Source organism: Mycteria americana, chromosome 6 (genome assembly GCF_035582795.1).
Source record: "Mycteria americana isolate JAX WOST 10 ecotype Jacksonville Zoo and Gardens chromosome 6, USCA_MyAme_1.0, whole genome shotgun sequence".
In the NCBI taxonomy this organism is placed as follows: domain Eukaryota; kingdom Metazoa; phylum Chordata; class Aves; order Ciconiiformes; family Ciconiidae; genus Mycteria; species Mycteria americana.
The window spans coordinates 4,372,557-4,399,415 of record NC_134370.1 but is presented as its reverse complement, the minus strand read 5'-3'; the positions used below and the strand labels follow the sequence as shown (position 1 = coordinate 4,399,415).

The 26,859-nt window shown below is 43.9% G+C and overlaps 1 protein-coding gene across 3 annotated transcripts in view; it reads right to left on the bottom strand.

Annotated features, from left to right (window-relative positions):
- CTBP2 (C-terminal binding protein 2) overlaps positions 1-26,859 on the bottom strand; it is a 145,792-nt gene that overhangs the window by 52,923 nt on the left and 66,010 nt on the right. Inside the window, exons 2-3 of one of the 3 annotated variants that reach the window (XM_075504363.1) lie at positions 21,960-22,138; positions 12,258-12,417 (exon numbers count right to left, since the gene is read on the bottom strand). In XM_075504363.1, the coding sequence (XP_075360478.1) occupies positions 12,258-12,315 (58 nt within the window). In that variant the 5' untranslated portion in view covers positions 12,316-12,417; positions 21,960-22,138. Of the gene's footprint in view, positions 1-12,257; positions 12,418-13,916; positions 13,936-21,959; positions 22,139-26,859 lie in introns of those variants that run through there. The other 2 variants (XM_075504365.1, XM_075504364.1) reach the window with 2 other exon arrangements.

Sequence of the window (26,859 nt, the reverse complement as noted above, 5' to 3'; positions counted from 1 at the left end):
TTTTGCTTTTTATTATTATAAAATACTTTTCAACTACACGTTTAAATCTTGCTTCTATTTTCTAATTTTCTAAAAATAGAACATTATTTTTAATGTAGCAAAATGTTGATGTTTTCTCCCAAATTATTTCCTTCTGGGAGAGAGCGGAACTGAAACAATGTAGTGAATATGCCAAATGTTATTTCTGGTAAAAACTGTAAGGTGCATCAGTATTGGAAAGGCTATTTCTCTTTTAAAGGCAAAGGAATCCTGCCCCGCTAATGAAAAATCCTCTAGAGAACAAATATATCTCGTGTTAATGTAGAGAGCAGATATCAGGACACCCAGCCTTCATACTTCGCTCTGCCACTGTCAGTGAGTAAATTGCTTAATTTCTTACTCGCAGATTCCCCTTCCATCAAGAGGGATATAATAATATACACCTATCACATTCAGATGGTGTTAAGATTAATCAGTCTTTGTCGTATGTTTGCAGGTGACAAGGTACAAAGCTACTGGTAGGATAAACGCTTCTGCCCTCACTGCCTGGGTTTTCAAGGACCACGCATGATTGTGCCTAATGACCCCCAAAACTCGGGAAGCCTTTTCTGAACATCATCCTCCTACGTTAGGCTTGCAGGATGCTGGGGAAGCAGAAATGAGCTGGTGCTAAACTATACCGTGGTATACCATGGATGCTATGGAGAGGAAAAGGAATAGCATGCACCATGAATAATGCACACACACACACACACACACACACACATGCGTGCACACAGATTAAAAAAAAAATTGGGAGAAGAAAAGCAGGAAGAAAATGTTCCAAATTCTTGGAAATTACTGCATTTGCTAAAATTTGGCTCTGCAAAAAATCTCTCTGACAGTGGCAATAAGCACTGTGCCTAGATGGACTTTCTAACAGTCTCCTGAAATTAGAGGAGTACAAAGAGAAAATTAGCAGGATTGTGCCGGAATAATTTTCAATAATCAAAGGAACAGAACAGCATCTGAAAGCACTCAGGGCTTGAAGCCATGCCACATGCTTTTACTAATTTCCAAACCAAAAGCATAGATGCTTTGTAACTTCAACAAAACACTCTCAAATACCAACTTGGTGCGTTACAACAAAACACTCTTAAGATCAGCCGATTATTAAACAATCGTTGCCTCATGTAATTCTGTATTTTGATGACTTTAAAGCAAAACCCAAAAGCTTACGTCCCAGCTTACGCTGGGATAGAAACGTGCTGTAACCATTGGCTCACATGCATTACAAGTTACAGGAATGCACTAGCAGACGCTGCCTCTAAATGTTACGCACAAACTGGAATCTGTAACTGGGTTCAGTTGCCGTTCCCACTGGCTCCATACAAATGGGCCCATGCATGTGGAAAATCAAAGGTCAATATCGTACCTAAATAAATGGGGAGGCACAGCAAAGGAGCCTACCTCCCCCACCAAATAAAACAGACGTTTACTCTCAAAACTGATGACGCAGTATTGCAGTGCCGTTCTGAGTAATTTCCCAAGAACCCCCCCAAACCCCACACGTCAACATGACGAGAGAAGATGCGAAGCCTCTTCCACTCACACCAGCTGGCATCGTGCTGAGAAGGTGCACGGCGGCATTTCACGTAGTGAAACTACAGTGACCTTTTACATGATCACTGCGGACCTGACCGCTTGCCTCTCTGCTGCTTTTCTGTGCCCATCTCTGCTCGGAAGCCGTTTGGTGTAGGAGGCAGGCTCCTTCCTACCCTCCTGGCCAGCCAGTGCCGTGTCTCAAACCACTGCCGCATCCCAACAACTCTCCGGCTGGAGGCATTTCACCCGTCTTTCGTTGAAGGGTACCCTACCTCCAATTACCTTGTATTTATCGCAGAGTAAGGGTATGCACAGAAGCACCCCGATGAGCACGTGGTAACTTGTCACCTCATGTTATCCTGCTCCCCTGGCAAAGCCCTGGTAATTTGCCGTCCGGGATGAAAATCGATTTGCAGGTAACAAACGCAGGAAGCTAGCAATCATCTAAAATATACTCGCAGTTAAAAAACAAGAACCCCCAGCTGTAAAACACACTTTGAGCCATTGGAATGAGCCCTACAAGCTCTTGAAACTTCAATCAGAAACAATTTTGCCTTCAAGTATGGGGAGACTCCAGTAAAAGTTAGCAGAAACAGCATTGTCACATTCCTGCATCAACAAAGGGATAATAAAAATATCAGATGTATTCCTACACCACAAAACTACGCACTTCCAAGGACTACAAAATAAAAATCAATCTGGATGCTGAACGGCAGTCTAAAAGCCAGTAGACAAAGTTCATTGGGCACATCCCTCAACTATTCGCAAAGATCTAATCTATGAATGCTCTTAAAAATAATCCTTTAGAAATCACATCAAGCACCTTGTCTCCAAAACTGGTATTAGACCTTGAGGTCAAATCTCATCATTTTTAATAAGAATTCAGGATCAAGATTTAAATAGCACATGTAATGAAAAGCATGGGAATTATATCTGTCCCAGAAAGCAGTACAGAAATCCATTGGTAAATGAATATATATTGTAATTCTGAACTCTGCCATGCATGTCTGGGCTTTGCATAAAAAATAATTAATTACTAGACTGTAACACGGTCCTGAGGAGATAAACAGGCTGGGGTTCAGGGTGTCTCTCTGCCTTACTTCCCCTGACGATGCCAAGAGCTTGAAACATGTACTTCCCTTGCAGACCCAACACAGATAAAACCCAAACCCAAAAACAAAACAGGAGGAAATACTATGTTAGCTAAAAATTACTTTTGCAGTGCTTTTTAAACAGATCGATATGTTGTATCATTGTATTGCAGAAATCAAATCAAAGTATGACATGTGGAGGGACCACACCTGCAGGTGTGTCTTACCGTGGTCCCTCACCATCCATGGGAAGGCTACGGGGGATGGCTGCTCCCCAGCGGGGCTGACCCTGAGGCCGAAGCTGCCAGCCGCGCATCCCTTGCTTAGGTTCATTTGCTGATTCAGTCAAATACCTGTCATCATTAGCAGCAGCGGTACTATTTTCTCTCAAAAATGAGTGTCAATCTAGAACTATAGGCTATTTTGTGAACTGAAGCTGCTTATTAGTAAGTTTTGAGGTGCTAGATGGCAGCAGAGAGTGTTTGTTTAAAAAAAAAATTTAAAAGACAATCTAAAAAAAGCCAAAACGAATTAATAGTGTTAAGCTAATGGGCTATATAAAAGTGTCAGTAAGAAATGATCAATGCCGTTTAATTTTAAGGCAACAAAAATGCACAACCAACTCTAGAAAACTTGCTCTTTGAAGAAAGCTCTCAGATATAAAAGACATAATTAAAACCTTCGCTGTTTTGGCACTTCGATCCATTACATCTGTTTGTGGATACCAAAAAATATAAAAGAAAAGTTGTGTAATGTGTTTCTCTGCAGCTTTATTTTAGTATAGCCAGATGTCCTACTCCTGTCAGAATATTTACTAGTAAATATTCAGTAGAATCAGAATCAAACCTCAAAGTCTGGTCCAGATCCAAACGTCGTCAGTCCTTGAAAGTTTCTAACTTAGGAGTTAGATACGTGGTTTTTCTGGTATTTTGAAGGAAAATCCATCCTGTTCTCATCTGTCCCCGAGGACTGATCATTTCCCATCACATATCGGGAAGAGGTAAAGCAGCCAGCTTCCACCCCTTGGATGCTGGAGACGGCTTCTGCAGCGCTCCCAAACTCCGGAGCTCGGGAATAGGGGACAGGGCTGCCCCGAGGCCACCGCTCCAACAACCCTTAACGCGGCTTCTCATTGCATATTCTGGGGATATTATCATTTTTCTGAGTAATCTTTAAGTGTGAGGGAGGATTTAGAGTAAGGAGAAAAAAACCCAGATGTGATGACAACATGTTAATCCATAAATCGGTTAATTTAAATGGGAAATGCGGTAAGGATGAAAATTAAGTTGATGGTATTGAAGTCATCAGCTGTAATTGTTTCTTAATTAATGACATGAAGTTATAAAGCGTGTTACATGGAACCTTGTCTTAAGGCTGGGGAAAATGGAAAAATACAAGGCAGAATTAAGAGTTAGACACGTATTAAGTTACCATAAATGTGGGCTTAAACGCAAGGAGAACACAACAGAAGTATTTTTTCCTATTTCTGTGCATATAGCACTCAAGTCTCAGGGAAAAGGGAGCTCTCCTTGCAATAGCCCGAGTTACATATCTATTACAAAAAGCTGCATACCAAACTAATGAAATTTTTGTCTGTAACCTTATCTAAATATGTCTTACTCTTTACCGGATGCCTGGGGGATTTTGTCAGGCCGGTTTCGTATCTGGCTCAAGTCCTACATCTTGTCATGCATATCCCCTATGGCACGTCACAGGAGATAGACTGCATGTAAGCGAATGTAGAGAAAAAAAATCTACACAGAACTGAAGGCTACTTGAGCAGCCTATGCCTCCGTGCTGTAAGGACAACAGCATACCCGTAGACAGGAGCTACACAGTACCTCCGTCACAAAGCAGAAGATGTCCACTTACAAATACATAGAGTTCTTGATTCAGCACAGCAAAAGGGTTGAAAATCATGGAATAAGGTCAATAAGCTTGAATAACGTCTGTGAACCCACTGAGGTTGCTTGAACTTTCTTCATCCATAGGATTCTGTCCAATTTTTTAAAAATTTTGAAATTTTAACGAGACTTATTGATGACAAGTAATTCCCAAACCTGCTATGCCTCTTATCAGCAAACAGGTAATTAAGAGCACTGCTGGATGGCATACTTTTCATTGCCCAAATTAGTAAAACGAGGTGTAATCCAGCTTTCGTATGAATTTGAAGTGATTTTTTGAAACCTCCATAAAGACCAAAGAACTTCATAGGGACTCTGAGAAGAGCAAAACAGGAGCAGCCAGACAGATCTTCAGTTAGCATAAATCAGCCCAGGGTGCAACGGCAGAGGATCTGACAAGCTAAGTCTGCCTTTTCTCTAGGCAAAATGTGGTAAGCAACCCTTCCTTAAAAGCCTGATATTTTGTGTGCTTTGAGGTGGAAACTTAAAAGTATAAAAAGCTTTATTGTGGGGGGGAAATCCTTGTACTGTGTTTAATATTCATGGAACAAGCAAACTCAAATCGACTAGAAAAAAAAAGGTCTATATTTATTCTAAATAAGTCACACTTACTCAGGACAAGCAATTTCTGCCACACTTGATATCATCTTTAACTCATTGTTTCTCATCAAATGACTAGCGGTGATAAGAATTTCTTGAGATAATAAGATTCTATTTCGAAGCAGTAAAAATAAGTATTATCAGATGCTACTTGGCATTCAAATTGGCAAGAATGGAAGAAAATTTCTCCACCCAAATATCAAACATACTCATTTTAGCCACTGTTACATTATACAAAGGAGCAGCCACTTTCCAGAGTTGCCCAGTCACTCCTGAGACCCTCAGACATGCAATGGTCTGGAAGAGAGATGCTGAGCATTGAAACAATTCATTTTCTGGCCTTACATGTACCACAATGTCTTATAACTGATTATATCTCCTACACAATACCATGTTAACAAAACACTACGGCCTGGAAAACGAGAGGATGCCAGAATTCAGGTTACTTGTACAACTTTCATTTTGACTGCCTTGTAGTTTTTAAGTACATTTTTCCATCTGCTTCCACAAGCAAGTTTCCTCTATTTTTTAAGCGCGAATGGACTGTAGTTGTTGAATGAGAACCTGTTCCGTATTCTGCTGTTAGTGGTGTGTGAGCCCAGACTTCAAGGACACACTGTTCAAATACTGCTGAAAAGCCAGAACCATTACGGGTCTTCAGGGGCACTTCTATTGAGGGTTGTTTGGTTGTTTTTTTTAACAATAAGATTTTAACGATAAGGAAGCGCACCACAAGCAAGAATTGACAGTGTGAATATTAAGTCCACTTTTATGGATGAGAAACTGAAATAAAGAGCAGGTAAAAAGCACCCCTGCTATAGATACAGGTTTGTATTTACCAGAGTACCTGGCATTACATAGTATATTTATTCAAATATTACTGGATATGGTTTGCATTGACTTCCACCACAGATGGAAATGTGGAATACAGAATTTCTGTCCACCCTTGAAATGACTTAACCAGCCTCATGCAGCCACAGCCGAGATAACTTTGTTGATGATGAAACTATCCTTTCCTTTCCCAAATTCCCTCCCCCATTTCACAGACCCCTTCCCACCTCCGAAAAAAATGAGCCACTAGGCTCCCACCAGTGCTACCACCCTTCTCCCATCTCCTCCGTCCCCGCTCCGCTCACATCGTGCTCCCCAGCACCCTCCCTGCATCCTCCTGGACAAGAAGGATGAAACCTCATCAGCAAGAAACCCAGACCACTAACCCAGCAGAAAATTCTCTGGATTTTTGGTCGTTGGGTTGTTTGTGGATGATTCAGCAACTGCAGCTGGGAGAGTTCCCCAACTCAGTAATTCAGAACCATGACCAGACACATGACATGGATGTGCAGCACTAGGGCCACGTCGTCTCCCGACTGCTGCAGGACGTGTAGATTTTGCTCCAAGCAGCAGCTGCTGACATCAACTCCTTTTCAGATTATATGTACTTTGTTTTAACCATCAGGTGCTCTATGCTGTGAACTCTTCAGAGCAGACACCCTCCTTAATGAGGGCTTGGTCAAAATCCAGCAAAGAGCAGACACCACCGCAAACAAACAAATAACGAGCAATCAAGCGAACTGGCTGCTGGAGGAACAAAGGCGTTTCCTAGTTCTTCTTGAGTTTCCTGCTTCAGCCTGAAAATGCAAGTATGTCGTTCAAGTGCTCCTGTTTCTTTTCCCTTGAATGGCCACCAAATTGATGGGGAAATATGAGAACGGAGAGAAAACCACCATCCCAACTGGCCGATGCATCACGGGAAGGTGCTTATTCAAGCTTTTCAAGACTAAGTATAACATCAAAGGACTCAGACCTACCCAAGAACCATCAGTATCTGTGGCGGTTCCCCACTCCCACTGATAAAGGAGGGGATGTGGAGGGTCAAGGCCACACACAGATACTATACTGAACTCGAGAAATTCCTAAAGGAAATATGAATTATGAGTAGCACCAGAGAAGCCTCATCTGAAGAGGACACTAGGGTGCCACTCTGAATATAAGTCAGTAAGTCAAAAAGCCGAGAGACTCATGCGTTAAGCACTGAAAAGTATTATGTGACTGTGCTGGCATTTATTGGCCATTAGACATATCAAAGGACCTGAAAGAAAACAAAGAATATGAATGGCTTGTTTGGCACTGCAAACAGTTCTGCTATTTTGCAAAGTACAGACAGCTTTGGTGGCACAAACTGACGCGTGAGGACATGATTTCCTACTGGATACTGACAAATCCTGAAGCAAAAACTCTATCAGAAAATGTCTGGGCTCACTTGGCCTTGCAATTATTTTTGTTTCTTTGCTTTTTTTCATCCCAGGGCTGCCACTTTCAGGGAGTGTGTCGAAAGCTTAACTGACTCATAAATGTCAGTGCAAACTTTAACCTATAAAGCCAGGCATTAAAATTTCACAGCACTGGTGTTGAGGACAGCACGGTAGCACAGTTGCAATGGTATGGAGCAGAGGCAGCACTTGGAATCATCAAAGAGGAATTCAGTGGCGTTGGGAAACCCCTGTTTTACACACAGGCAAGACGCTGCCATCCTGTATCCTGGATGTGCCACCACTACTGCCTTGTCCCCGTTAAGTTTCTACATTTCATGAGGAAATGACAACGCAACCTTGCACACTGCCATAGCACCTTCTCCTCTGGCTTCCCAGCCAGACTGTTCCCAAAGCCACTGCCAGCAACTGCGGAGGGCTACTCCTCATTCCCTGTCTAGCTCCTGGTATTATTTAATATTTTTTTAACCATATTCACAGAAGCACAGCATAAAGAACAGCTGAGCAAGCAGCAGGCTGTGCAGCAGAAGTGATGCTTCAAGTTATTTCCTTGCGCGGGAATGCCTTGTACAAGCACCGGAGCCCCATGGGAGTGCCATGGTTTTCTGAGCCTGGGGTTTCCTGGAGGCACTGCTGGACACCTTGTTCTGCCACAGGTAGCACAGAAAAAATTACACTTAATCTCTCTCTGCTGTTGTTTCCTAAATGAAAGGCAGGTGAGCTTGTGCCCTGAGGGTTATTGCTGCTGATGGTTTGAAATCCCTGCTGTGAGTGCAACAAGCCACCTTGACCAGGGCACTGCACAGCCAGGGACACCACCGTCTGCGGCCGGATTCTGCGGCTGAACCGTCCCTTCAGCAAAACAGCAAGGAAAACAGCATATCAGCAATATTGCACATCTTGCCTACGTTCTGTCATCTTAGCAGGGCCTGCCACGGTTTCTCCTCAACCTGGAGCTTCACTCACTTTCTGCTGCCCAGAGGGGGGCAGAGGAGGCCGTGCGGGAACGCTGAGAAGAGCCAAGACTGACCCCGGAGAGCCCCTGAAGAGCAGGAGGAAACTGCCAGGCCTACAGGACTAGGAGAAGTAAACACATACCTGTAGGATCATGCCATTCAAGATGGCCCTAACGACTTAAAATCAAGGTGGCCGTGAAGGATAGAAGTGTAACCTTATTTCTTTGCAGTGCCTAAGGCTGAGGGCCAGCTGTCTGAGCTGATCTTCACCTAACCCTGCTGCTCCCCCTTTGCACGCCTGCGCTCTGGCAGAGGTCGCACCTCGCACCCACCACCCCTGTGCCCGCGGGAGCGTTGCAGAGCACACGACACGACCGTCTGCTGCGTTAGCTGGGCTCACTTCATTTCTTTCAAAGGCTGAGAAATTGCCCCAAATTCGGGAACAATAACAGGCACACTCCTGACACCACAGCAACTCTGCTGCAAAATTCAGACGCTTTTTATCCGAAACAGAGCAGGCGGGTAGCGTGGCTGCAGGATTGTGGCTCTGCTTTGTTTCAAACATAGCAAAAACAACATCCCTCTCCATCTCCCACTCGGACACGGCTCCACAATTTTTGCTGGAACTTTTTTTGTTTTAATTCACCCCGAGGTAAAAACTCATCACGGAATGGAAAATTTCAGCTCAAACAAATTTAAAATGTGGCAAAATTACAAGCTAATGGGAACAGGATCTGAACTAGGGGGTGCTGGACAAGTCTCACTAAACACAGCACCAGCAGCTCCACCTCTAAAGCATATTTTGACCTGCTATGTAATTAGACACAATTCCACAAACAGGAATTATGTAAACCACTCCACATATATTATTTTCAAAAGCCCCAGCCATTCACTGGATACATCTTGCCACCCACATGGATCCAATTACAGAATCGGCACCCAAAGTCTCTGGGACAACCAGAAAAGAAATAAATGGGTAAGCCAAGATCACTGCGAGCACACTCCGACTTAGCTTCATTCGGACGGGCATCACAAACCCACTTAATTCTTAACAGACTGCTCTAAATGTCTTTATAAAATGTCTTTATCCCCTCAAGTCTTCAGCCTTTATCCCACCCGTATTTTTCTACAGAGCAAAATCCGTTACCTCGTGCAAACAGCTCACCTCTTCAAAACAGCCTGCTTAGAGGAAAAAGTCACACTGTCATACAAAGATGTCATAACTATATATTAAAAAAAACAGAGGAACTGGTCAAGCTGAGCAACGCAATGCGATTGAACTGCTTTTCTTCCTGGAAGACTCATAAACCTTCCCGTAAAGGCTACGAACCGGTGTTTTCAAAGATACCACCCCCTTGAATGGCTTGGATTATTTTTCCATGCCAGATGCACGTTTAACAGAGTAATACAAACACTGCAGCTTCTTAATATACTCTTTTAATACTGTGGCAGTCTGTAAGCTATTTCCCTCAACACGTGACTAGTTATGTTTTCAGTAAGCCTGCATGAAGAAGAATCCTTCGGTGGCAGTTCGTACAGTACAATGAAGAATTGAAGCGTTAAGTAGTATAGTTTGGCAGTATGGATAGTGATTACAACATGAAGCCCAAGGATATTTCACCTCCAGACCTGCCACCATCCTGCTGTGTGGAATAAAGTCTGTTCCTAGCAAACGCTCCAAGGGTTTGTGTTGTGAATAGTAAAAGGGATGGTACAGTATACCCAACTTCGTAAAAAGCACAGAAATCCACCTACGCGCTACAAAACATTTAGCTTTTCATCACGTAAATATAGCTTTGTATCCCATCAACTTGTTTAAAGAAAAAAGCTGCACAAGTGCATCCACAGAACAGGAACTCCTTAAAAGCAACTTCTTTGGACCACGTTGCACTCGGCTTGATGGAGTGGTAGAGATTCTTCTCACTGAACACCATTCTGTTAGCAAAGACACCTCTCATCAGTCTGCTGAAGTAGTTCCCTAATTTTTCACCACCTCTCGCCAATTATTCCACATACCTTTCATGCCAAAACCAAGAGAAATGCTCGTTTTTTTCAAAATGTGTTTTCACCGCAGCTGGAATGGCCCCTCTTCAGTGCTTTACTATGCTATAGTCCAAGATTAGGAGACTGTAATAAAAAACAGCCATCAGAGATGCCAGTATAGTATACCGCTGGCCTACAAGTCTAGTATTTTGGAAAATCCTAAGCTTTTTGCATTTTTCAAGGTAATTTTTACAATGTTGCTTACACTCAGTCCTAATCTGTTGCTTATAAATACACCACAGTGTCTTACAACGGTGAATCCCATCCTTTCAATCAAATCACAAAACGTGGCAAATGACAAAGTATACTTAGAAAAGTTATGTCTTCTGCACATTTACAGATTAGAGAAGAATATCTTTTGACCAAGAAAGAAGAAAAAAGCTCATATATCAGAGTAAAATAATCTAAACTTCAATCACATCTAAAGCTCCGTTAGCAGGTTTGTCGTATGATCCTTTTGAATTTCTTGTACACTCAGCAACTAGATCTGATAGTAAACATCAAACTGGGAAGGCAGCTTTTGAAAATCCAGACTCAGCTGGTACAACTCTTTTAAGTCAAGTTCAAAGTAAATTTTGAAGATGAGATAGTGTACTACACCTGAGTGTTTATGACATTCAATAGGAGAAATATGCAGCTCCACACTGCAGTGTACCCTGGATATTCCTTCCTCACTCCCATCTTCTCTGCTTTGCCTCCCCCCTCTGAAATTAACAGAGCAAAATTAATAGAGCTAAGTAACTCATGACAAGTTTAAAGCAACAGCAAAGGAGTTTTACTTTGACGTGCTAAAGTAAGCAATATATAATACACAAAACTCAAGGCAAAAACCACCCTGTCCCGCTGACAACATTTTACACTCACTAGAAACTCCAAAAAGCCCCATGCTTTTTGCTCAGGTGGACGCAGTACAACTCCCCCGTGAGCTCTGCGCTTTCATCCATGAGCAAAACCTATTTCACCTCGTTTGCGTTCAAGTAATACTGCAAACTGTTACCCTGCAGGCCACTATCCATCTCCTTAAGAGCAGATAAACACCGGAACTCTTTAAGAGATATGACTTGAGATACTCTTCCTAAAATAACACTCTGTTCTGCTTTTGCTGCTGATGGTAAAACTTTCACGAGTGTTGGTTTGCATAAGAGAATCATCAGAGTGTGCACCAAAAAAGTCAGAGCTTGATTGCCATCACTTGATTTCTATCATAAGCAACTTACACTAGGTGAGCTGCAATAGAAAATGTTACCTACAGACTTTTTCTGCTGGAAAACGAAAATAAACAGAAGGGAAAAAGTCACCTGTGCTGTGACACTGTAACATACTATTAATAAAGACCAATTTTCAGCAAATCTGCCCTATGAAACACAAGCTGTTCTAACAATTTTCCCAAGACCAAAAGAAATACTCCAACAACGACTTAAATTTTCCATAGGATGATAGTCAATATTATGGGAGATTACCCACTTCCATGCCCCCTGAGTGAAGAAATCAACTCTGAGACAGCCACATTTCTGCCTTTCTCCGACAAGCAAGCCAAAGCCTGAACTGGGGAAGGATGGGAGCAGCTGCATGGAAGTGGAGGGTGCTGAGCTTTATCCATACACCTTGCACGGCGTGCTCGCAGCCCTGCAGCCGCCCCAGGACAGTGGTGGTAAGGGCTCATGTCCATGGACATACCATGTCCATACATTGGTATGACTGTATTTTGAGCCAACACAGAGGACAGGGGATCTGGTCCTGGATCTGGATCTCTTTATGTCTAAGTAAAAATTAGATATTCTTCTTTAACCATCTGTTGGCTTTTACAGAAAAAGTGGAGCATACTCCTACCTTCACAAATTCTGTCCAGTCGCTGCCGCTTGACTTTGTGTTTATCCACAAGTGCCATTCTTGACAGTATTTTGTCACTTTCTGATTCAAAAAGCAAAGCAGTCCCCCAGGAGCTTAGGAAAATTCACAGGAATCGGCGTGCATACCGCCACTGTCGATCCTGCAGAGAAACGAAAGGATTCATTAGGATTTCCAGCACACCAGGTGAGACTTGCCCGTCCCCAACAGCAGAGCAGGTTTCTAGAAGGACAGATGTGAGTTTAGTGCTTCCAACCTCAGCGTCCCACCGGTCACACATCTTATACTGCAAATCAAGCTTACAGCCCCTTTGTCTTCCCTGCGATCAGAAAAAACAGCATTGTACACAAGAGCTGCCAAAGCGCTGTATGGCCTTCCCAGTTTTATTTCTGTCTTAAAAATCTATTCCTAGCAGATAAAATCCATTAAGCTATTTTGTAGGCTCACAGACACTGAAAGATTATTAGAGAGTATATAAAAAAGGGAAAGTAGCTTTTGCTCTTCCAGTACTTTCACACACATACACACACACAAACCACTTTCAGGTCTTATTTAAGCCTTGCCCTGTAAAAGTCATCAGTGGACCTTGAATTTGCAACTAGACCTTGATACATATTCCAGCTGTCACCGTAGCCTGTCCTTACCTTCATACTTGAAGAGCTAACATTAAACTTTCGGTGCCAGAGCTGTTGTTTCTAGCATGCGCACTTTTAAATGCCGATGAAATAAAGCAATCCATAAAGCGGTATGTGTGGCTGATTTATAAGAAATGCTCTACAACGGGACAACAGCTGCAGGCTTTCTGCATTTTGGTGGATCCTCTCAGGTCTGATGCTTTTGTTCCTACAGAGCACCAATGGTTCGTTTAATCCCTGCATGCTCCGACCTGAGCTCAGGCTGCAGACCCTGAACGTGCCATTGTGGCACTTTTACCCAACAACTTCATTGTAGAATCCAGGTATGAGTTTTTCAAAGCAAGTTCCACAACAGTATTCATGAATCAAGACATACAAAAAGAGATCTCATGCTGAAAACTGAATTCAAACAATTCAACACTAGTGCTACACATTTTTTACCGAGTTCTGCTGTACTACCAGTGATTCAATATCCTCTTTTATATTTTAAGGTGAAGACAGATGACCCTGGTACAAGCTACAAAACCTCCACAGACGCATCCTGCTCAAAAAGTTCCTGCCCCGCTCAGCCATCCACAACCCTTTTAAGCCTAGTTAAAGGTGCCAAAAGAGCAAAATTAGTGGAAAGCTGTGATTTCCAGAAACAAAGCAAAACACCATCACATTTTTGGAGGCCTTGCAAGGAGAGAAGGGGAAGAGGGAGACAGGCACGAGCGCAAGCACAGCAAGAAATCCTCTCCTGAGTGGCCATCTGTATTGTACTGCAAAGTCTCAACCACTCTGCATACAAAGTACTAGAAAGGGTTAAAAAATAAATTCTGAAGAGCCAGTAATAATCACAAACTCAGTACCACTCCATCAAATTCACCCCCAAACAACAAAAACAGCTCCTCTGTGGCAGGTGGATTCTCACACTGCGTTATTTGCAAACAAAATTTTCACGTCAAACTAAGAAAACCGCTGGGTTCACATAATACAGGACACATGACAAGAAGACACCGCGAACCAGGAAAATCCAGAGTGATGTCCAAAAGTTGACCTTGGACGACGTCGGTAACCTCGACTTCTGCTTCCCCTTCTGCAGAGCAGCGATAGCAACACTTAACCCGTCCTCTCGAAACACTTCAGGTTCTTCATATTCACATAGTCCAGTCAGGCATTTCTACCTTGCATTTTATTTCTCTGCAACAGCTTACGGCTCTCCTAAAACCACGCCAGTGAAGCAATAAATTCCCAGAAAACACAGTTAACAAACGCAATAGGCGAGGCTGAGCACGCGAGGGGTAAAGGCTCTAACAAAGCCGCTGCATACCGAGATGACAATTTCATGGAGATTATTGTTATTATTATAAATGGTTATCAATTATGCATCACATTGATAGTTAATTTATAAAAGGAAAAGGGTTGTGTTGGTACAACTGAATTCTGACTAAGGGAAGATAGGCGATTTCCTGGTAGTTAATGGCCAATTTCCCAGCAGCGCAACTGCAGCATAATCTCTGAGATTTATAGCAATAATTAATTGATTTTTTTTAAACATAGGGATGCTAAAGAGCACGATTCCCACTCACATTAATAATTAATGCACCATTCTAAAAGAAGTAGAAAACTTCCATTCCAGAGGCAGAAGCTTGCTACAGTCAAAATATTTCTTACAACAAAAATTAAACTGTTAGTGTAGCTAAAGCCAGAGTAGCTAGCAGCATTTCCATGATCAACATTTAAAAGTAATGCATGAATTTTTACCTCTATTACATCCCACTCCACTTTCAGGGAGAAATACCAGGTTATAAAAAAGTCATGTCAGGAAAGAAAAAGTTAGCATTTTGTTCTGAAAATGCTCAAATGGTTCATTATGTTGGGGCTGCAACTCTTTTCCCCTTTTTTTCCCCAAACAAAATCAATATGCAAAGTGTATTTAATTTTGACAGAGTGCATTTTCTGATGGACGAATGCTTCCATTAAAGTTCTTTTCTCCTGCCATCTCAATTCCCTGTATTACTCCCTGGAGGAAAACTTTCTACAAAAGAAACTAATGAGAAATTACTGCTCATATTATCAGAATCCCGCACAGCTTAATGTAATGCCCGTGAATGAACTCCTTCCTAATGATGTTAACTATTCCATCTTTGTTTGACAGGTGTCCATGATGATATCAACCAGCAATAAAAGCCCAACTCAGAAGACTTATTAAAAATGTGGCAGGAGCTGCCGAGCAGGATTTGGCAGGGATGGATAAAATGGAGAAAAGCAGATGTGCGGGACACAGAAACAAGCAGATACTCCCCAGCCTTCCTATGAAGCTGTAATTAAGAAAGCAGTTCTTCCATTTGTGCCATGGTGGACGCAATTAGTTGCGCACCCAACTTCAACCTATCCTCAATGATTTCTACATCCAGCCCAATCTCAAAACAATCGCAAGGCTAAACGTCCCCCACAATAAAATAAATACAATCAGGCTAGGCAGAACAAAAATCACGCTCAGCAATTAAAATACAAGAAAACCTCATTGTATAAGGAAATTTGAGAGACAGAGGCGCATGCACAAAAATTGTACTTCATCTTCAGCAAGATTAGGAAACAAGTGAAGTGATTTACATACAGTAATTGCATGGCCATGCTGGCCTCCAACAGTGTCTTTCAAAATGTAAATTTTCTTGAAAACCCTCGGACATGATGATAGCCCAGCAGTTATTTATTTATTTGAAGAAGGAACGTACTCAAATACAATGTTTTAGGAAAAAAACAATCCTGACGTAACCCATTTAAATGGCTTCTTAATACTGCCCATTAAATACCACAATCTACGAGCCAGAAAATGAGAGCAGAGAAAGCTGTATCAGGGCTTATTTTTCCTGCTTTCAATGGAAAACAAGAAGAAAGAAAAGGTGCTTTTCCAAAATAAAATGTACTGTTAGACAAAAATGAGAGAAAGGTGACTTTATGAAGAACGTGTTGTCTCCTGAGCTCTCTCTCAGCTAGCACTGTTATATCGTCTTTTCACAGCACATGTAGGTAGCACAGGAGCACAAACATGGGCAACATCTATTTTAGAGCATCCATCGCCAGTGTCACCATCAAATCACGGCGGCACCCAGCAGGTGACTAAGAGCCATCGCTCTGTACAAAACCGTGCCTCACACATTCCCGCTCTGTGCACAGCCCCAGGAAAGTGGAATGGTGTTTCCTACACCCTGTTTTGCGACGAGCCGAAGCCGATGCAAGCGCACAGCCCCACTGCAGCGCCGCAGGCTTTGGTAAGCAATCATGAAACCGCACCTTTGAGTCCTGCCCGAAACGCTGCTCATCGGCTAAGATGCAATAAAACCGCGACTGCTGCCTTTCGAGGTGTGAATGAACAAGTGGTACGAATGCACCACTTCTGCCGATGAATTCACGGTTGTAGGTTAAGTGGGATTCCTCCTTAACTTCAAATACAAGCATCTTTCTAAACAATCAAAAAAAGCATGCACGCACTCCCAGACCCTTAGTGGAGTCAGACAGAAACCTGTTGCTCACAATTTCTGACTACATTTTCTACCCTCTACGAAATATGGCATCAACAAAATGGAGACTCCCTCCTACAGAAAACTCCTAGCTCCACGAACTGCAAAAGCTCCCATTTCCAAAAAGCAAAGGAAAATTTCTGTCCTTCCTCACATCTAAACTGGGTTTCCACATGTACAACGCCTTACTTAAACACGGGAAAATCCACTGCAAATGTTTTGACGATACTGTCAGACATTTCCTAGGCTCCAGGGAAAGGAGAGGTTCCCGGAGAAGGTTTTGTAGTCATGATTACTGCAGGACATCAGTCCTCTCAGCTGGAAGCAGACCAGGATGCCCACGCAGTCCGTAATCGTGAAGTTAGCATCTACCAATGCCAACGGCAACTCTCCCTGCAGCCTCCTTTGTGTTAAGGTCCAGTTTTCCAAAGCTCGACCGCACTTGAATTGAGATTTCAATGCAAGAACAGCCCTCAGAGCCGTGAACTGGTTAAACCCTGCGTTAGCATCACCAGGTGTTAACTATTCTGAACTAGCTGGCCATTTCCATGGCTGACCATTTCAGATGTCGGCAGCTGCCGTGGGGAGGGCAGGAAGGGCTGAGAAGCGGAGTTCAGCGCAAGAAAGGAAACGCAGAGAAAAGAAAGAAGGAGACACACAGAGATAATGACAGGGGAGGGAAGCGGACAAAGGAGACGGTACAATGCAGGAGGAACACTTTGCGAACACTGTGTCATCCTTCCTCCCTAGGCTGGCGGCACGTCCTTAAGTGGGACGCCCTGCTCAGCCCCCATCACCGTTTTCTCTCTCTAAAACCCTGGCACAACTACAGGGAAGGAGGGGAGCACATGGAAGGGAAGGGACAGACAACACGATCCTTCTTGAGATCCTGTTTTTGGATGTTTTCTTTTAAACAACAATAAACCAACATGGGGAACTCACAGTGTCAAGACACCATTAAGCCGACAGCCCAGCAGGAACCAAAAATGGATTAAACATTTATACGGGTAGTGAGAACAAACATAGATTTTCATTAGCCAAAATAAAAAATAGGGTAATTTTTTTTTTTAAATGCCTGAGGGATGTAAACCCTCACACTTGGGAAGAGGAATCACACAGCTTCTGTGTGGCCAGGGTTTGGACTTCTCCTGCTCCATTAAACGCTCTCAGTCATTGCATGGGAAGTAGGGTGCTGGGGGAAAAAAAAGGCTTTTTCCCAATTTCTGGAAGAACTACCTTGGCTGTAAATCAAACCTCAGTGCCAGGCTCCCAACAGCCTGCATCCCCCCCATGGACCCTCAGCACCCTCAAAACAGTGAGGGTAGGACTCTTGCTACAAAACCATTGTTAATTAGGTTTAATGCTTTTACTAGTTATTAGTATGATTTTGCTGCTGCAGAGCGTTCAGTGATGTTTTGCATGAAGGCCTCTCCGCGGGAATGACTGGATGACGCCGCGGGTGGCAATAAGTTTTTTTTGTCTAAGTGACTCACTTGTTTTCTGCCCACAAACTTAACGACCAAAGTCTTGCCCCTCCACTGCCTACCTGGTGCCTTCCCCCCGAAAACTGCTGGGGAAACTGCACTCACTGGGTGCCACAGCCTGGGAGAGAAAGCAGTAACGCAGCAGGTTAAACGTGCCTCACGGAGAGCCGGCACTCCCACGTTAGCACCTGCTGATGGCAAATAAAGAGCTCTTCTGCTCTTCACCATACAGAAAAGGAGAATAACATGCTGTAGGAGTCTTGCGCTGAAGAACTGGTAACAATTTTGAGGAACTTGCTATTATATGAGTGAACAAAATGTACCATAACAGCATATGAGCCTGCACATCTGTTGCTAAATTAAACACGCTACATAATGATGCAGACCACATCTTAAAACATTATGCAATAAGATACAGACTGTGCTAAAATAATAAGGCTTCAAAGACGACACAGAGGGCCTGATCCTGCATTCCTTTCAGCCCTTGAAAGTCACGGCGAGTATCCCTCATCAATTCTACTCCATCAAAGCTACTTGTTGACTCAGTAAAAGAAGAATCACAATTTTATATATATATATATATATATATATATATATATATATATATATGTGCTGCAAAGGAAAAAAAGACATATGGGTTTGTAGCATTTTCCTTCCTCTCCATCTTAATGATGCACAAAGCATGAGAGAGGTTTTTTGTTTGGATCTGTATTTTTTTTTTTAAAGTTTCGTTAAGAATCATATTTCAGGTTACAAACTGTGCTCCAGATTGGGTTCTCAGTAGCCAGAAAGATGTTATGAAGACCTACTGAAATGACAATATTCAAGTTGCCACAATAGCTATGATACAAAAGAGAAGAGGAGTGAGATACTTATGTTATTTTTCAACTTTTTTTTTTTCCGATTTTATTTTCCAACATTAGTGACTAGTTCTTGGCTTTGAGGAAAGAAGATCCAGGCATGCTCCCTTGACATGTAGTAACAGCCCTCCACAGATCCTCTGTGAGTTTTCAACTAAAACTGGGAAATACCAGAACTGGCACTCCTTTCATTCCTAAAGCTAAAATACAAACAAGCAACCCAAACAGACAGCAAGAAAATTGCTTTAAAGAAAATAACTGTCATCTCTCTTTCTGGCATCAGAAGTGAAGCTGGTTGATGCTCTGCTTACCCTGCATCGACAGCCTTCAGGGGCCCAGTGGTGGGCAAAACAAGAACCAGGACCTGAACCCAAATTATCCACTTAGCTTCGAGAGCGCCTAATCCATCTGCTAATTAATCATGGGCCTCCTTCAGCCTCTCTTATTTTGTTTTTCTACGTATCTGATGCTGATAATGTGCACACTGATATTGCTACAGCACATAACTGGCTGGGAAACTACCCTTAACTTTTCAAATAAAACAAGAAGAAATGATACATAAATAATCTTCCAGTCTCCAAAGGTGCCTGCCATACTGAAAATCTCATTCTACATTTTACCAGAGTTACTTAAATTACTTGTTATTTATTTTCACTAATCGCAAAGACTAATGCTGGAGCGAGGTGAACCTTCACTGTTTGGACATCTGGATAACCAAAAGCTCTCCTCTACTCAAGCCAGTAGTTGCTCCTGTACCAAAATCAGCACAGCCAAATTAAAAACCCCGAGAAAAATGACTATTTGCTGGTTTGTCGGATGAGCTATGCAGTTACTTGGCCATTAGAGGGCATTTTATACTGCAGAGTGAAGTGCCGGCACGCAGCTTGTGAACACCATCACTAACCCCCATCTGGAGCTGCTGGAGAACAGTTTCTGTCTACTCTCATTTAGTAATTGCCACTTTTCAACCTTTCCATATGCTGTATATAGATGAGCAAGGACAAGGACAAGAGGAAAAGAAGATGAAATAGCTATGAAAAAAGTTCTGGTTAAATAAACACTTTGGTGCGCAGCTATTGTTGCTTCCAAGGTTTGGTTTTGTTCAGTTCACTTCTTCCCCCCGGGGCTAACTCCACCACAGCAAACTTCATCCTTTTTACTCTCACAAACAGCAGTTTACGTTTTAAGTTCTGAAAATGATTAACCGAGAAAAACTGTAAATTGTGCCATGGCACCACTACCCATCTCCGGAGCTAGAGGGGAGAGCTCATCCGTCTCCGGAGCTGAACAAAGGCAAATTCAGTTTCCTCACTGCCAAGAGGTAGGACATGGCCACTTACCTTCAGACGTCTCCTTCTAGCTACTACTATACTGCTAAATGTGAACTTTAAACCGTTTTCAGCTTCTGCTGGCTAGGAAACCACGCAAAGCCACCCACTTCCCTGCTTCGGTAGTTTTCCTCTCTCCATCTAAACACACATCAAATTAGGAAAGAGACAGATATCTCGCTATACATCTCCAAATATACGTATGTTTGTAATCAGGGTGGCCAAACTTCCTGAGTACGAGCTGCATACCAAAATCTTCATGTGGCCGAGAGCCACATCCTCCCAACCTCCGCAACCCCCTCCCGCCACACACGCACCCCGTGCCCCCCTCTAAAGCCTCAAGTTTCTCCCGTCCCCACAATGCTGTGCTGCCGATCTGCCAAGCCCACATCCCTCGCTGGTCTCTGTCCGAAAGCACAGGGCTGGCAGAGGCAGTGGCTGCATTTTGCGGTGCGCTACATTAACACCCAGCACTCCTGCCTTGTAAGATTTGATTAAACATCTGTACGTAGTATATACTGCCACAATACTCACAACATACTCCTGAATTCCTCCTTAACAGAAAGATCAAAACAGCAAGCACAGCAATAGCAAGACTACCAAAAAGACCCTGGATGTCAACGCTTTCCTTCGGGTGCCCACACTAGAAGATCAACACTAAAACCAAGACCACCTGCCTTTGCAACTCTTGCAAGTCCTTGGCTCTGCATCGCTCCTAAATAAAAGAAATAATAAAAGAAGCAACTAGATGAGTGCGTCCTTACAAGCAAACACATGGGATACTCAGGGAGTACAGTGCTTCCTTCCTCTGCGCCACCTCCGCCTGGCAGTCTGTCCGCAAAGGCACCCCACTCCTGCAGCGGCACCCACCTCATATCCTGAGCGGTAAGCAACTCGCTGCATCAGCGGGTTGACGTAAGATAAGAACACGACAGCACCCTCATCCCTGCCAGCACAGCCCACCTACAGACCTACAGGCCATACAACTGAAGTGTCTCCAAGTCTGGAATACTACCCTTCACTGCTAATTTATTAATTCTTCCATAATCAGGATCAGACAATTGTATCTTACATGAAGACCCAGGTGGCTCCAGCGATGAGCAGTGACACAGGACGTTCTCCTTGGACGCTGTCCCACAGTGACCAAATGCTACTGCAGGACAATGGCTACGTATTGTGTAAGGTACCTTGGTGGTCTCAGCCCAGCTCCTTAGGGGACGCATGCCCATATCCCAGGGAAGATCACAGCGGTGTACATCGGCCCACACCTTCATGCCTCAGTTGAGAGCCAAAGGAGGAACCATAAGCACTGCCTGGCAGGAGACTCCACCATTCACTCTGGATGGACCTAGCTCACCCGAAGAGCAGAGGTGAAGCCCCTGATGCCCCAGCTGCACCATGGTCCAGCAGACCAGGAGACTCGGCCCCCCACTAGCACATCAAATTCTCCCATACGGAACAAACTCCCTGTGTTTCTCATTGTATCACAGATATCTCAAGTTTTTTTTCTGTCAAATCTCCCAGAGCCTGTCCTGGGAGCTCTACCTGGACTGGGAACAGCAAAAAGGAGCAGTGACACTCTTCTATCTCCAAGAAATCTTTGGAGTTATAATTCGCCCTTATCTCATTGCTTATATTTACAAGCCATTCTTACATAAAAAGTCCTCATCTGCATTGACTTACTTAGCAACATGAAATAAAATAGCCTGAAGCTATTCATGTTGCTTAACATACTTTTTTTTTAATGTAGATGATGCTCTGTGTAAAGGAATATTCAAAGGGGAAAACTGTGTTTTGTTTGTAACACTTATTACTATCACCAAAGAAAATATATTCTAACAAGTCTCCGAAGGGGGAAACACATGTAATACCTTTAACAGCTCAGCTAATTCATCTTTTGCTGCCCGACTGCTGGCGAAGTCTCAAATGGAAAGTCTCAGAATGGAAATGTGGAAAACCCCGTTTCTTGTGGTCCAAGATCTGTTCCCACTATACAACCTCTTTCCATCGGAGTGAGTCCTGTTTGTTTTCAGCACATAGCAGCTTTACTCTACAAAAAAAAAAAAAAAAAAAAAAAAAAAGAGTTCAAGAGTTCAAGGCTACTTCTCCATTCAGGCGTACACCCACAATGCAAACCGGCCTCTCCGTCCTGTGCTGAAGGCATTCCTCTCCCCACCACCTACCTACAAAAGGGCCTTGTCTGAGGGAAATGAGAAATGAAGGAAGGAGCTGGATGCTAAGAACGGTGGAGAGGAGAAGAGCCCAGCCAGGTGTCGGGGCATCAAGGACCAAGGAGGGCTTGGATCAAGAAACAGGTCAGGGATGAGGATGGAGGGTGGCTTTCGGAGTGAGCAAGGGTCTGGGGAGCCCCAGGGGACCCTCCTGCCCTTGGGGCTCCCCTCATGCAAAACTCATGCTCCAGACAACACCAAGCCCCAGGGGGTCAGGCATAAGTGCAGTCAGGATGGAAATGTGTGAGTGTTCCCATGAAATCCTGCGGGAAGGAGCTCGGAGGGACGTGGGGCGGCTCTGGACGGCTCACCTGCGAAACGCTGCCTCCTCCCCACTCCTCCCATCCCTCCATCCCCGTCTCTCCCACTGCATCTCGCCTTCGCTGCTCTTGCAGCATCGCTCACGCGGTTTAATTTCCAGAGGAGTGAAAGGAGAGGGAAGGAGGGAGCCAAGTGAGCAGAGAGAGGTTTAGATAACAGTAATAAATAAGATGAAATAATTCTCCCGCCACTAACCTTTAGCGGTAAGTCAGAGTATCCTCTGCAACCACCACAGGTTTGCATAATCTACACATCTTTCTTATAAGCTTTGCCAGCTCGCTGTAGCAAGGCTGTTTTGGGATTTAACAACACTCAGGTTATTGACCTAAATTTATACAGGCTCATCTGGAGCCATAATGGTCCATTGTGTGCCGAGGCCTGCTCGGGACGCCTTAATACACAGATTATTGATGCAATGAACTGTGACGGCTCCTATAGAGCTGTTATGGTTTATTGTAGCAACACCTACTCGGGGTCCCTTTAATGCGCAGATCGGTGACACAATAGACAGAAACGGCCACTACTTGGGGATGCATTATCCCACGGATCACTGACATGACAGACTGCAATGGCTCCAGCTTCCTGCCTAAATGCAGTGAGCAGGTTCCCAAATCCTGGGGAGCTGCGGGTGGACGGCCGAGAGGTGCGGGGCCCGGTGGTGCGGGGACGCTGCCCCCCTACCCACCCAAACCGGCCGGCTCCGAGAGGTGACATTTGCAGAAAGCAATTTGCTACTGAAAATAAGGATTTATAATGAAAGCCCCGGTGGGACCAAACTTTTAGCAAGAACAGCCACAGGCCTGCATTATAGATCAAGGCTAAAATCCTGTATGAGAAATATATGGAAATTAGCCAGAAAAAATTAGGGTCCAATTTTCAGCATAAAAAAAGGAAAAGAAAACATTTTATGTTCCAAAAGAACGCAAAGAAAGCGAGAGCAATAGGAAAGTGCACAGATATCTACATTTTTTCCTTCTTTTCCTCTTGAAGAACAAAAATAATCTTAAGAGGCTGAAAGCTAAGCATGGTTTAAAGAAAGTCCCTTGTGTAGGGAGACCTCAGGCTGAGCAAAGGAAAATTAAAACATTAACACTAACCAAGTGTTCACAGCCTCCTCACAAACAGCAGTGAACAGTTCAAAAAGCTGCAGCTGGCTTTCCACTACTGCGTGCATCTTCCCCACTATTTACCAGGAGCTTTTTTTAACATTGGTGACACTTCACATTCAAAACTGCAGTTAAAAATAGACTTGTTGGTCCTCCCGTTTTAACCCTGCAAATTCCCTCTCCTCTTTTCCGCCTCCTCACAGGCCTGCTGGTCTCCGTCCCGCTCCTCCTGCCCTGCCATCAGCCGTGGGGTGATGGAGGAATGGGGGGGAGGGGGAGCTGCCTGGCCACAAGCCTGGGGTCCCCACTCGGGGTCCCCTCACCCGACCCCGGGAGCATCCCTCTCTCATTTCTTCCCAAAGCTGGCAGCAGGCTTTATTTGCAGGAGTGAAGGCAATGGGTCTATTCTGTATCTTGATTTCCCTTCCCACCTGCTTTTGCAGATGACACGAGCCTAATGCTTTAAAAAACCGCACGCAACACGGATGTTTTCTCTGTGGCCTTAAACCCTGCAACCAGCAGCTCAACCAGGAGCGTAGAGAAAGAAATTCCTTTGTTATCCTGTAGCTACTTAAACGCTGAACCTTCAAAACCTCCTCGGGAAATAGGTCTGGTGAACGGCTGCTGCTACTACAAGGAGCCGTGCACAAGAGAGACTCGAAAATCAATATCCTTCACCCAACTTATCAAATTTACCGAGGACATTTATACAGTATAATTAAATAGAAAAGAGATACAAATACAGAAGAGTATTTGCACGGCACTGCATAGCAATTGCATTATCTGTGGAACAGAGGACACTTTGACAAAAAGGAGGGAAAACACCATATATCAACCAAAGAAGCCGCATGGAGTACAGGGAAGGTCTCCGCTCTCCTTGCTCACAAGGAATGTTTAACACTTAAGTAAAGACAGCCGCGAAATATACATCAGCATGTATACCTAAGGCATTTCTGCAGGCCCTGGTCGGTCAGCCAAAACGATGCCATCAGAATTACGCCGGTGATGAATATGGTCCAAAACACTCAGTCGCCTCTCAGACTCCTGTAGGGTCTCCAACACATGTTGGGGCACTTACGTCTCGCTGGTGTGGAAGCAAAGCCGACACTATTATGTTGCTTTTCAGCATATGAATGTACCAAGTAAAATCAATTTTGCCCAGTAATCCACTTGGTAAGTCAGTGATGTTTTCCACACTAGCAGCCGCCTCTGCAGACTCGCAAGATAAAATCTTCTATGCAAGGTTAAACCTGGGAAAGGCTGACTGCCAGCGCAGAGCAAACTAAAACACCGCGGAAAAGGCAAACTAGATTATCTGGCTATTTGTTAAACAATTCTTCTCACAAGCATTGTGTTACAAGCATGCTTTGTGAACGCTCCTTGCTTTCAGGTAGAGCCAAAGAAGCTGGCTCCTCGCTCAAAGTCCCTACAAGCAGCACACTGCTGTAGGTGCAACATCTCTCTCGCCATGCTGACCTCAAAATTCAGAATAGCTCAGAGCAGTGCTGGACACATGCTCAGGTCTGAGTGCCGGTGAGTGAAAGCCAGGAGTGTTTGCAAAAGGCGCCCAACTACAGGCCTTCTCTCACTTCAGCCTCAAAGGTTTGATCTGCATGGTTCCCTACAACAATTAGGCATTGCCTAATTACACTGACCAATAAAAATCAATATACAAGATGGGCAGGTTTCCTACCACTCAACAGAGATGTTTAGGACGTAATCATTTTGTCCAACCAACCTGCCCAGGAAGACATCAGCAGATAACTTGCAAGATGGACTGAACAGGGGCTGACAGAAGACATGCACCACCGGAGCAGGGGCAGGTCACACCGTGCACTGCTCGCACCGCAACTGCCCCAGAAGCAGAGGTGTGACCATTCAGCAACATCCTTAAGTTGCTGAATGTTGCCACCAACAAGTCTGATGAGGAGCAGCTGAGGGACCTGGGGTTGTTTAGCCTGGAGAAAAGGAGGCTGAGGGGAGACCTCATCGCTCTCTACAACTGCCTGAAAGGAGGGTGTAGAGAGGTGGGGTCGGTCTCTTCTCCCAGGTAACAAGTGATAGGACGAGAGGAAATGGCCTCAGGTTGCGCCAGGGGAGGTTTAGACTGGATATTAGGAAATTTTACTTCTCTGAAAGGGTTATCAAGCATTGGAACAGGCTGCCCAGGGAAGCGGTTGAGTCGCCATCCCGGGAGGTATTTAAAAGACATTTGGATGAGGTGCTTAGGGACATGGTGTAGTGGTGGGCTTGGTAGTGTTAGGTTTACGGTTGGACTCGATGATCTTAAAGGTCTTTTCCAACCTATACGATTCTGTGATTCTGTGATCCACTGCTGCTCCTTCCCTGCATGCTGCTCCCCCCGCTGCCAGGCGCCACGGGCAGAGGGGAAATCTCAGCCATCCACTTTGCAATATACTCATGGGGAAGAGTGAGTATCAAGTTAAAGGCTTCTTTGTTGCGTCTCTTGTGTCTTGATTTGTTAACGTGAATCACACTCCACTCTATTTTGCGCAATCCTTTATTAAAAATGCCCGTGAGTCATTTTCTCTAAACTTGAAACTATAAAAATGGTAATGTTTGGGTAATACTCAGGAATTTTTAAGATTTTGCACACTTCTCGTTTTAACTGAACAGGAAAAGGAGGGTAACCTGACCCACAAAAAGAGCTTTTTTTCCCTTATTTGTACCACACAGAACCACTGCTCTGGATAGAAATCACAACTCATGGAGTAAAACTTCCAAACATAGTCCACTAAATACATAAGGAGAGTAGAAAGAAAGAACAAATACAAAAGAAAAAATCTCTTTAGGGAAAGGCCAAAAACGCAACAAGTGACAAACTGGGAATCTCTATCAACCTACGTTCAGCATGCTATTTAAAAAAGAGTCTATAAAGGTTATTCCATTAACTTTAAGTTAACATATATCCCTTTCCAGATGGCATAACTCAATAACTAAAAATCATACTGGTATTTATTCGTACCTCCAATGTCCCCCACCTGAAACCAAAAGAAGAGTGAAGGATTTACTCTCCGAACGGAATGCCACTAACCCAGGAACACAAGCTGTGCACCACACAGCACAGCAAATCAACTAGCCCTCAAGCACCA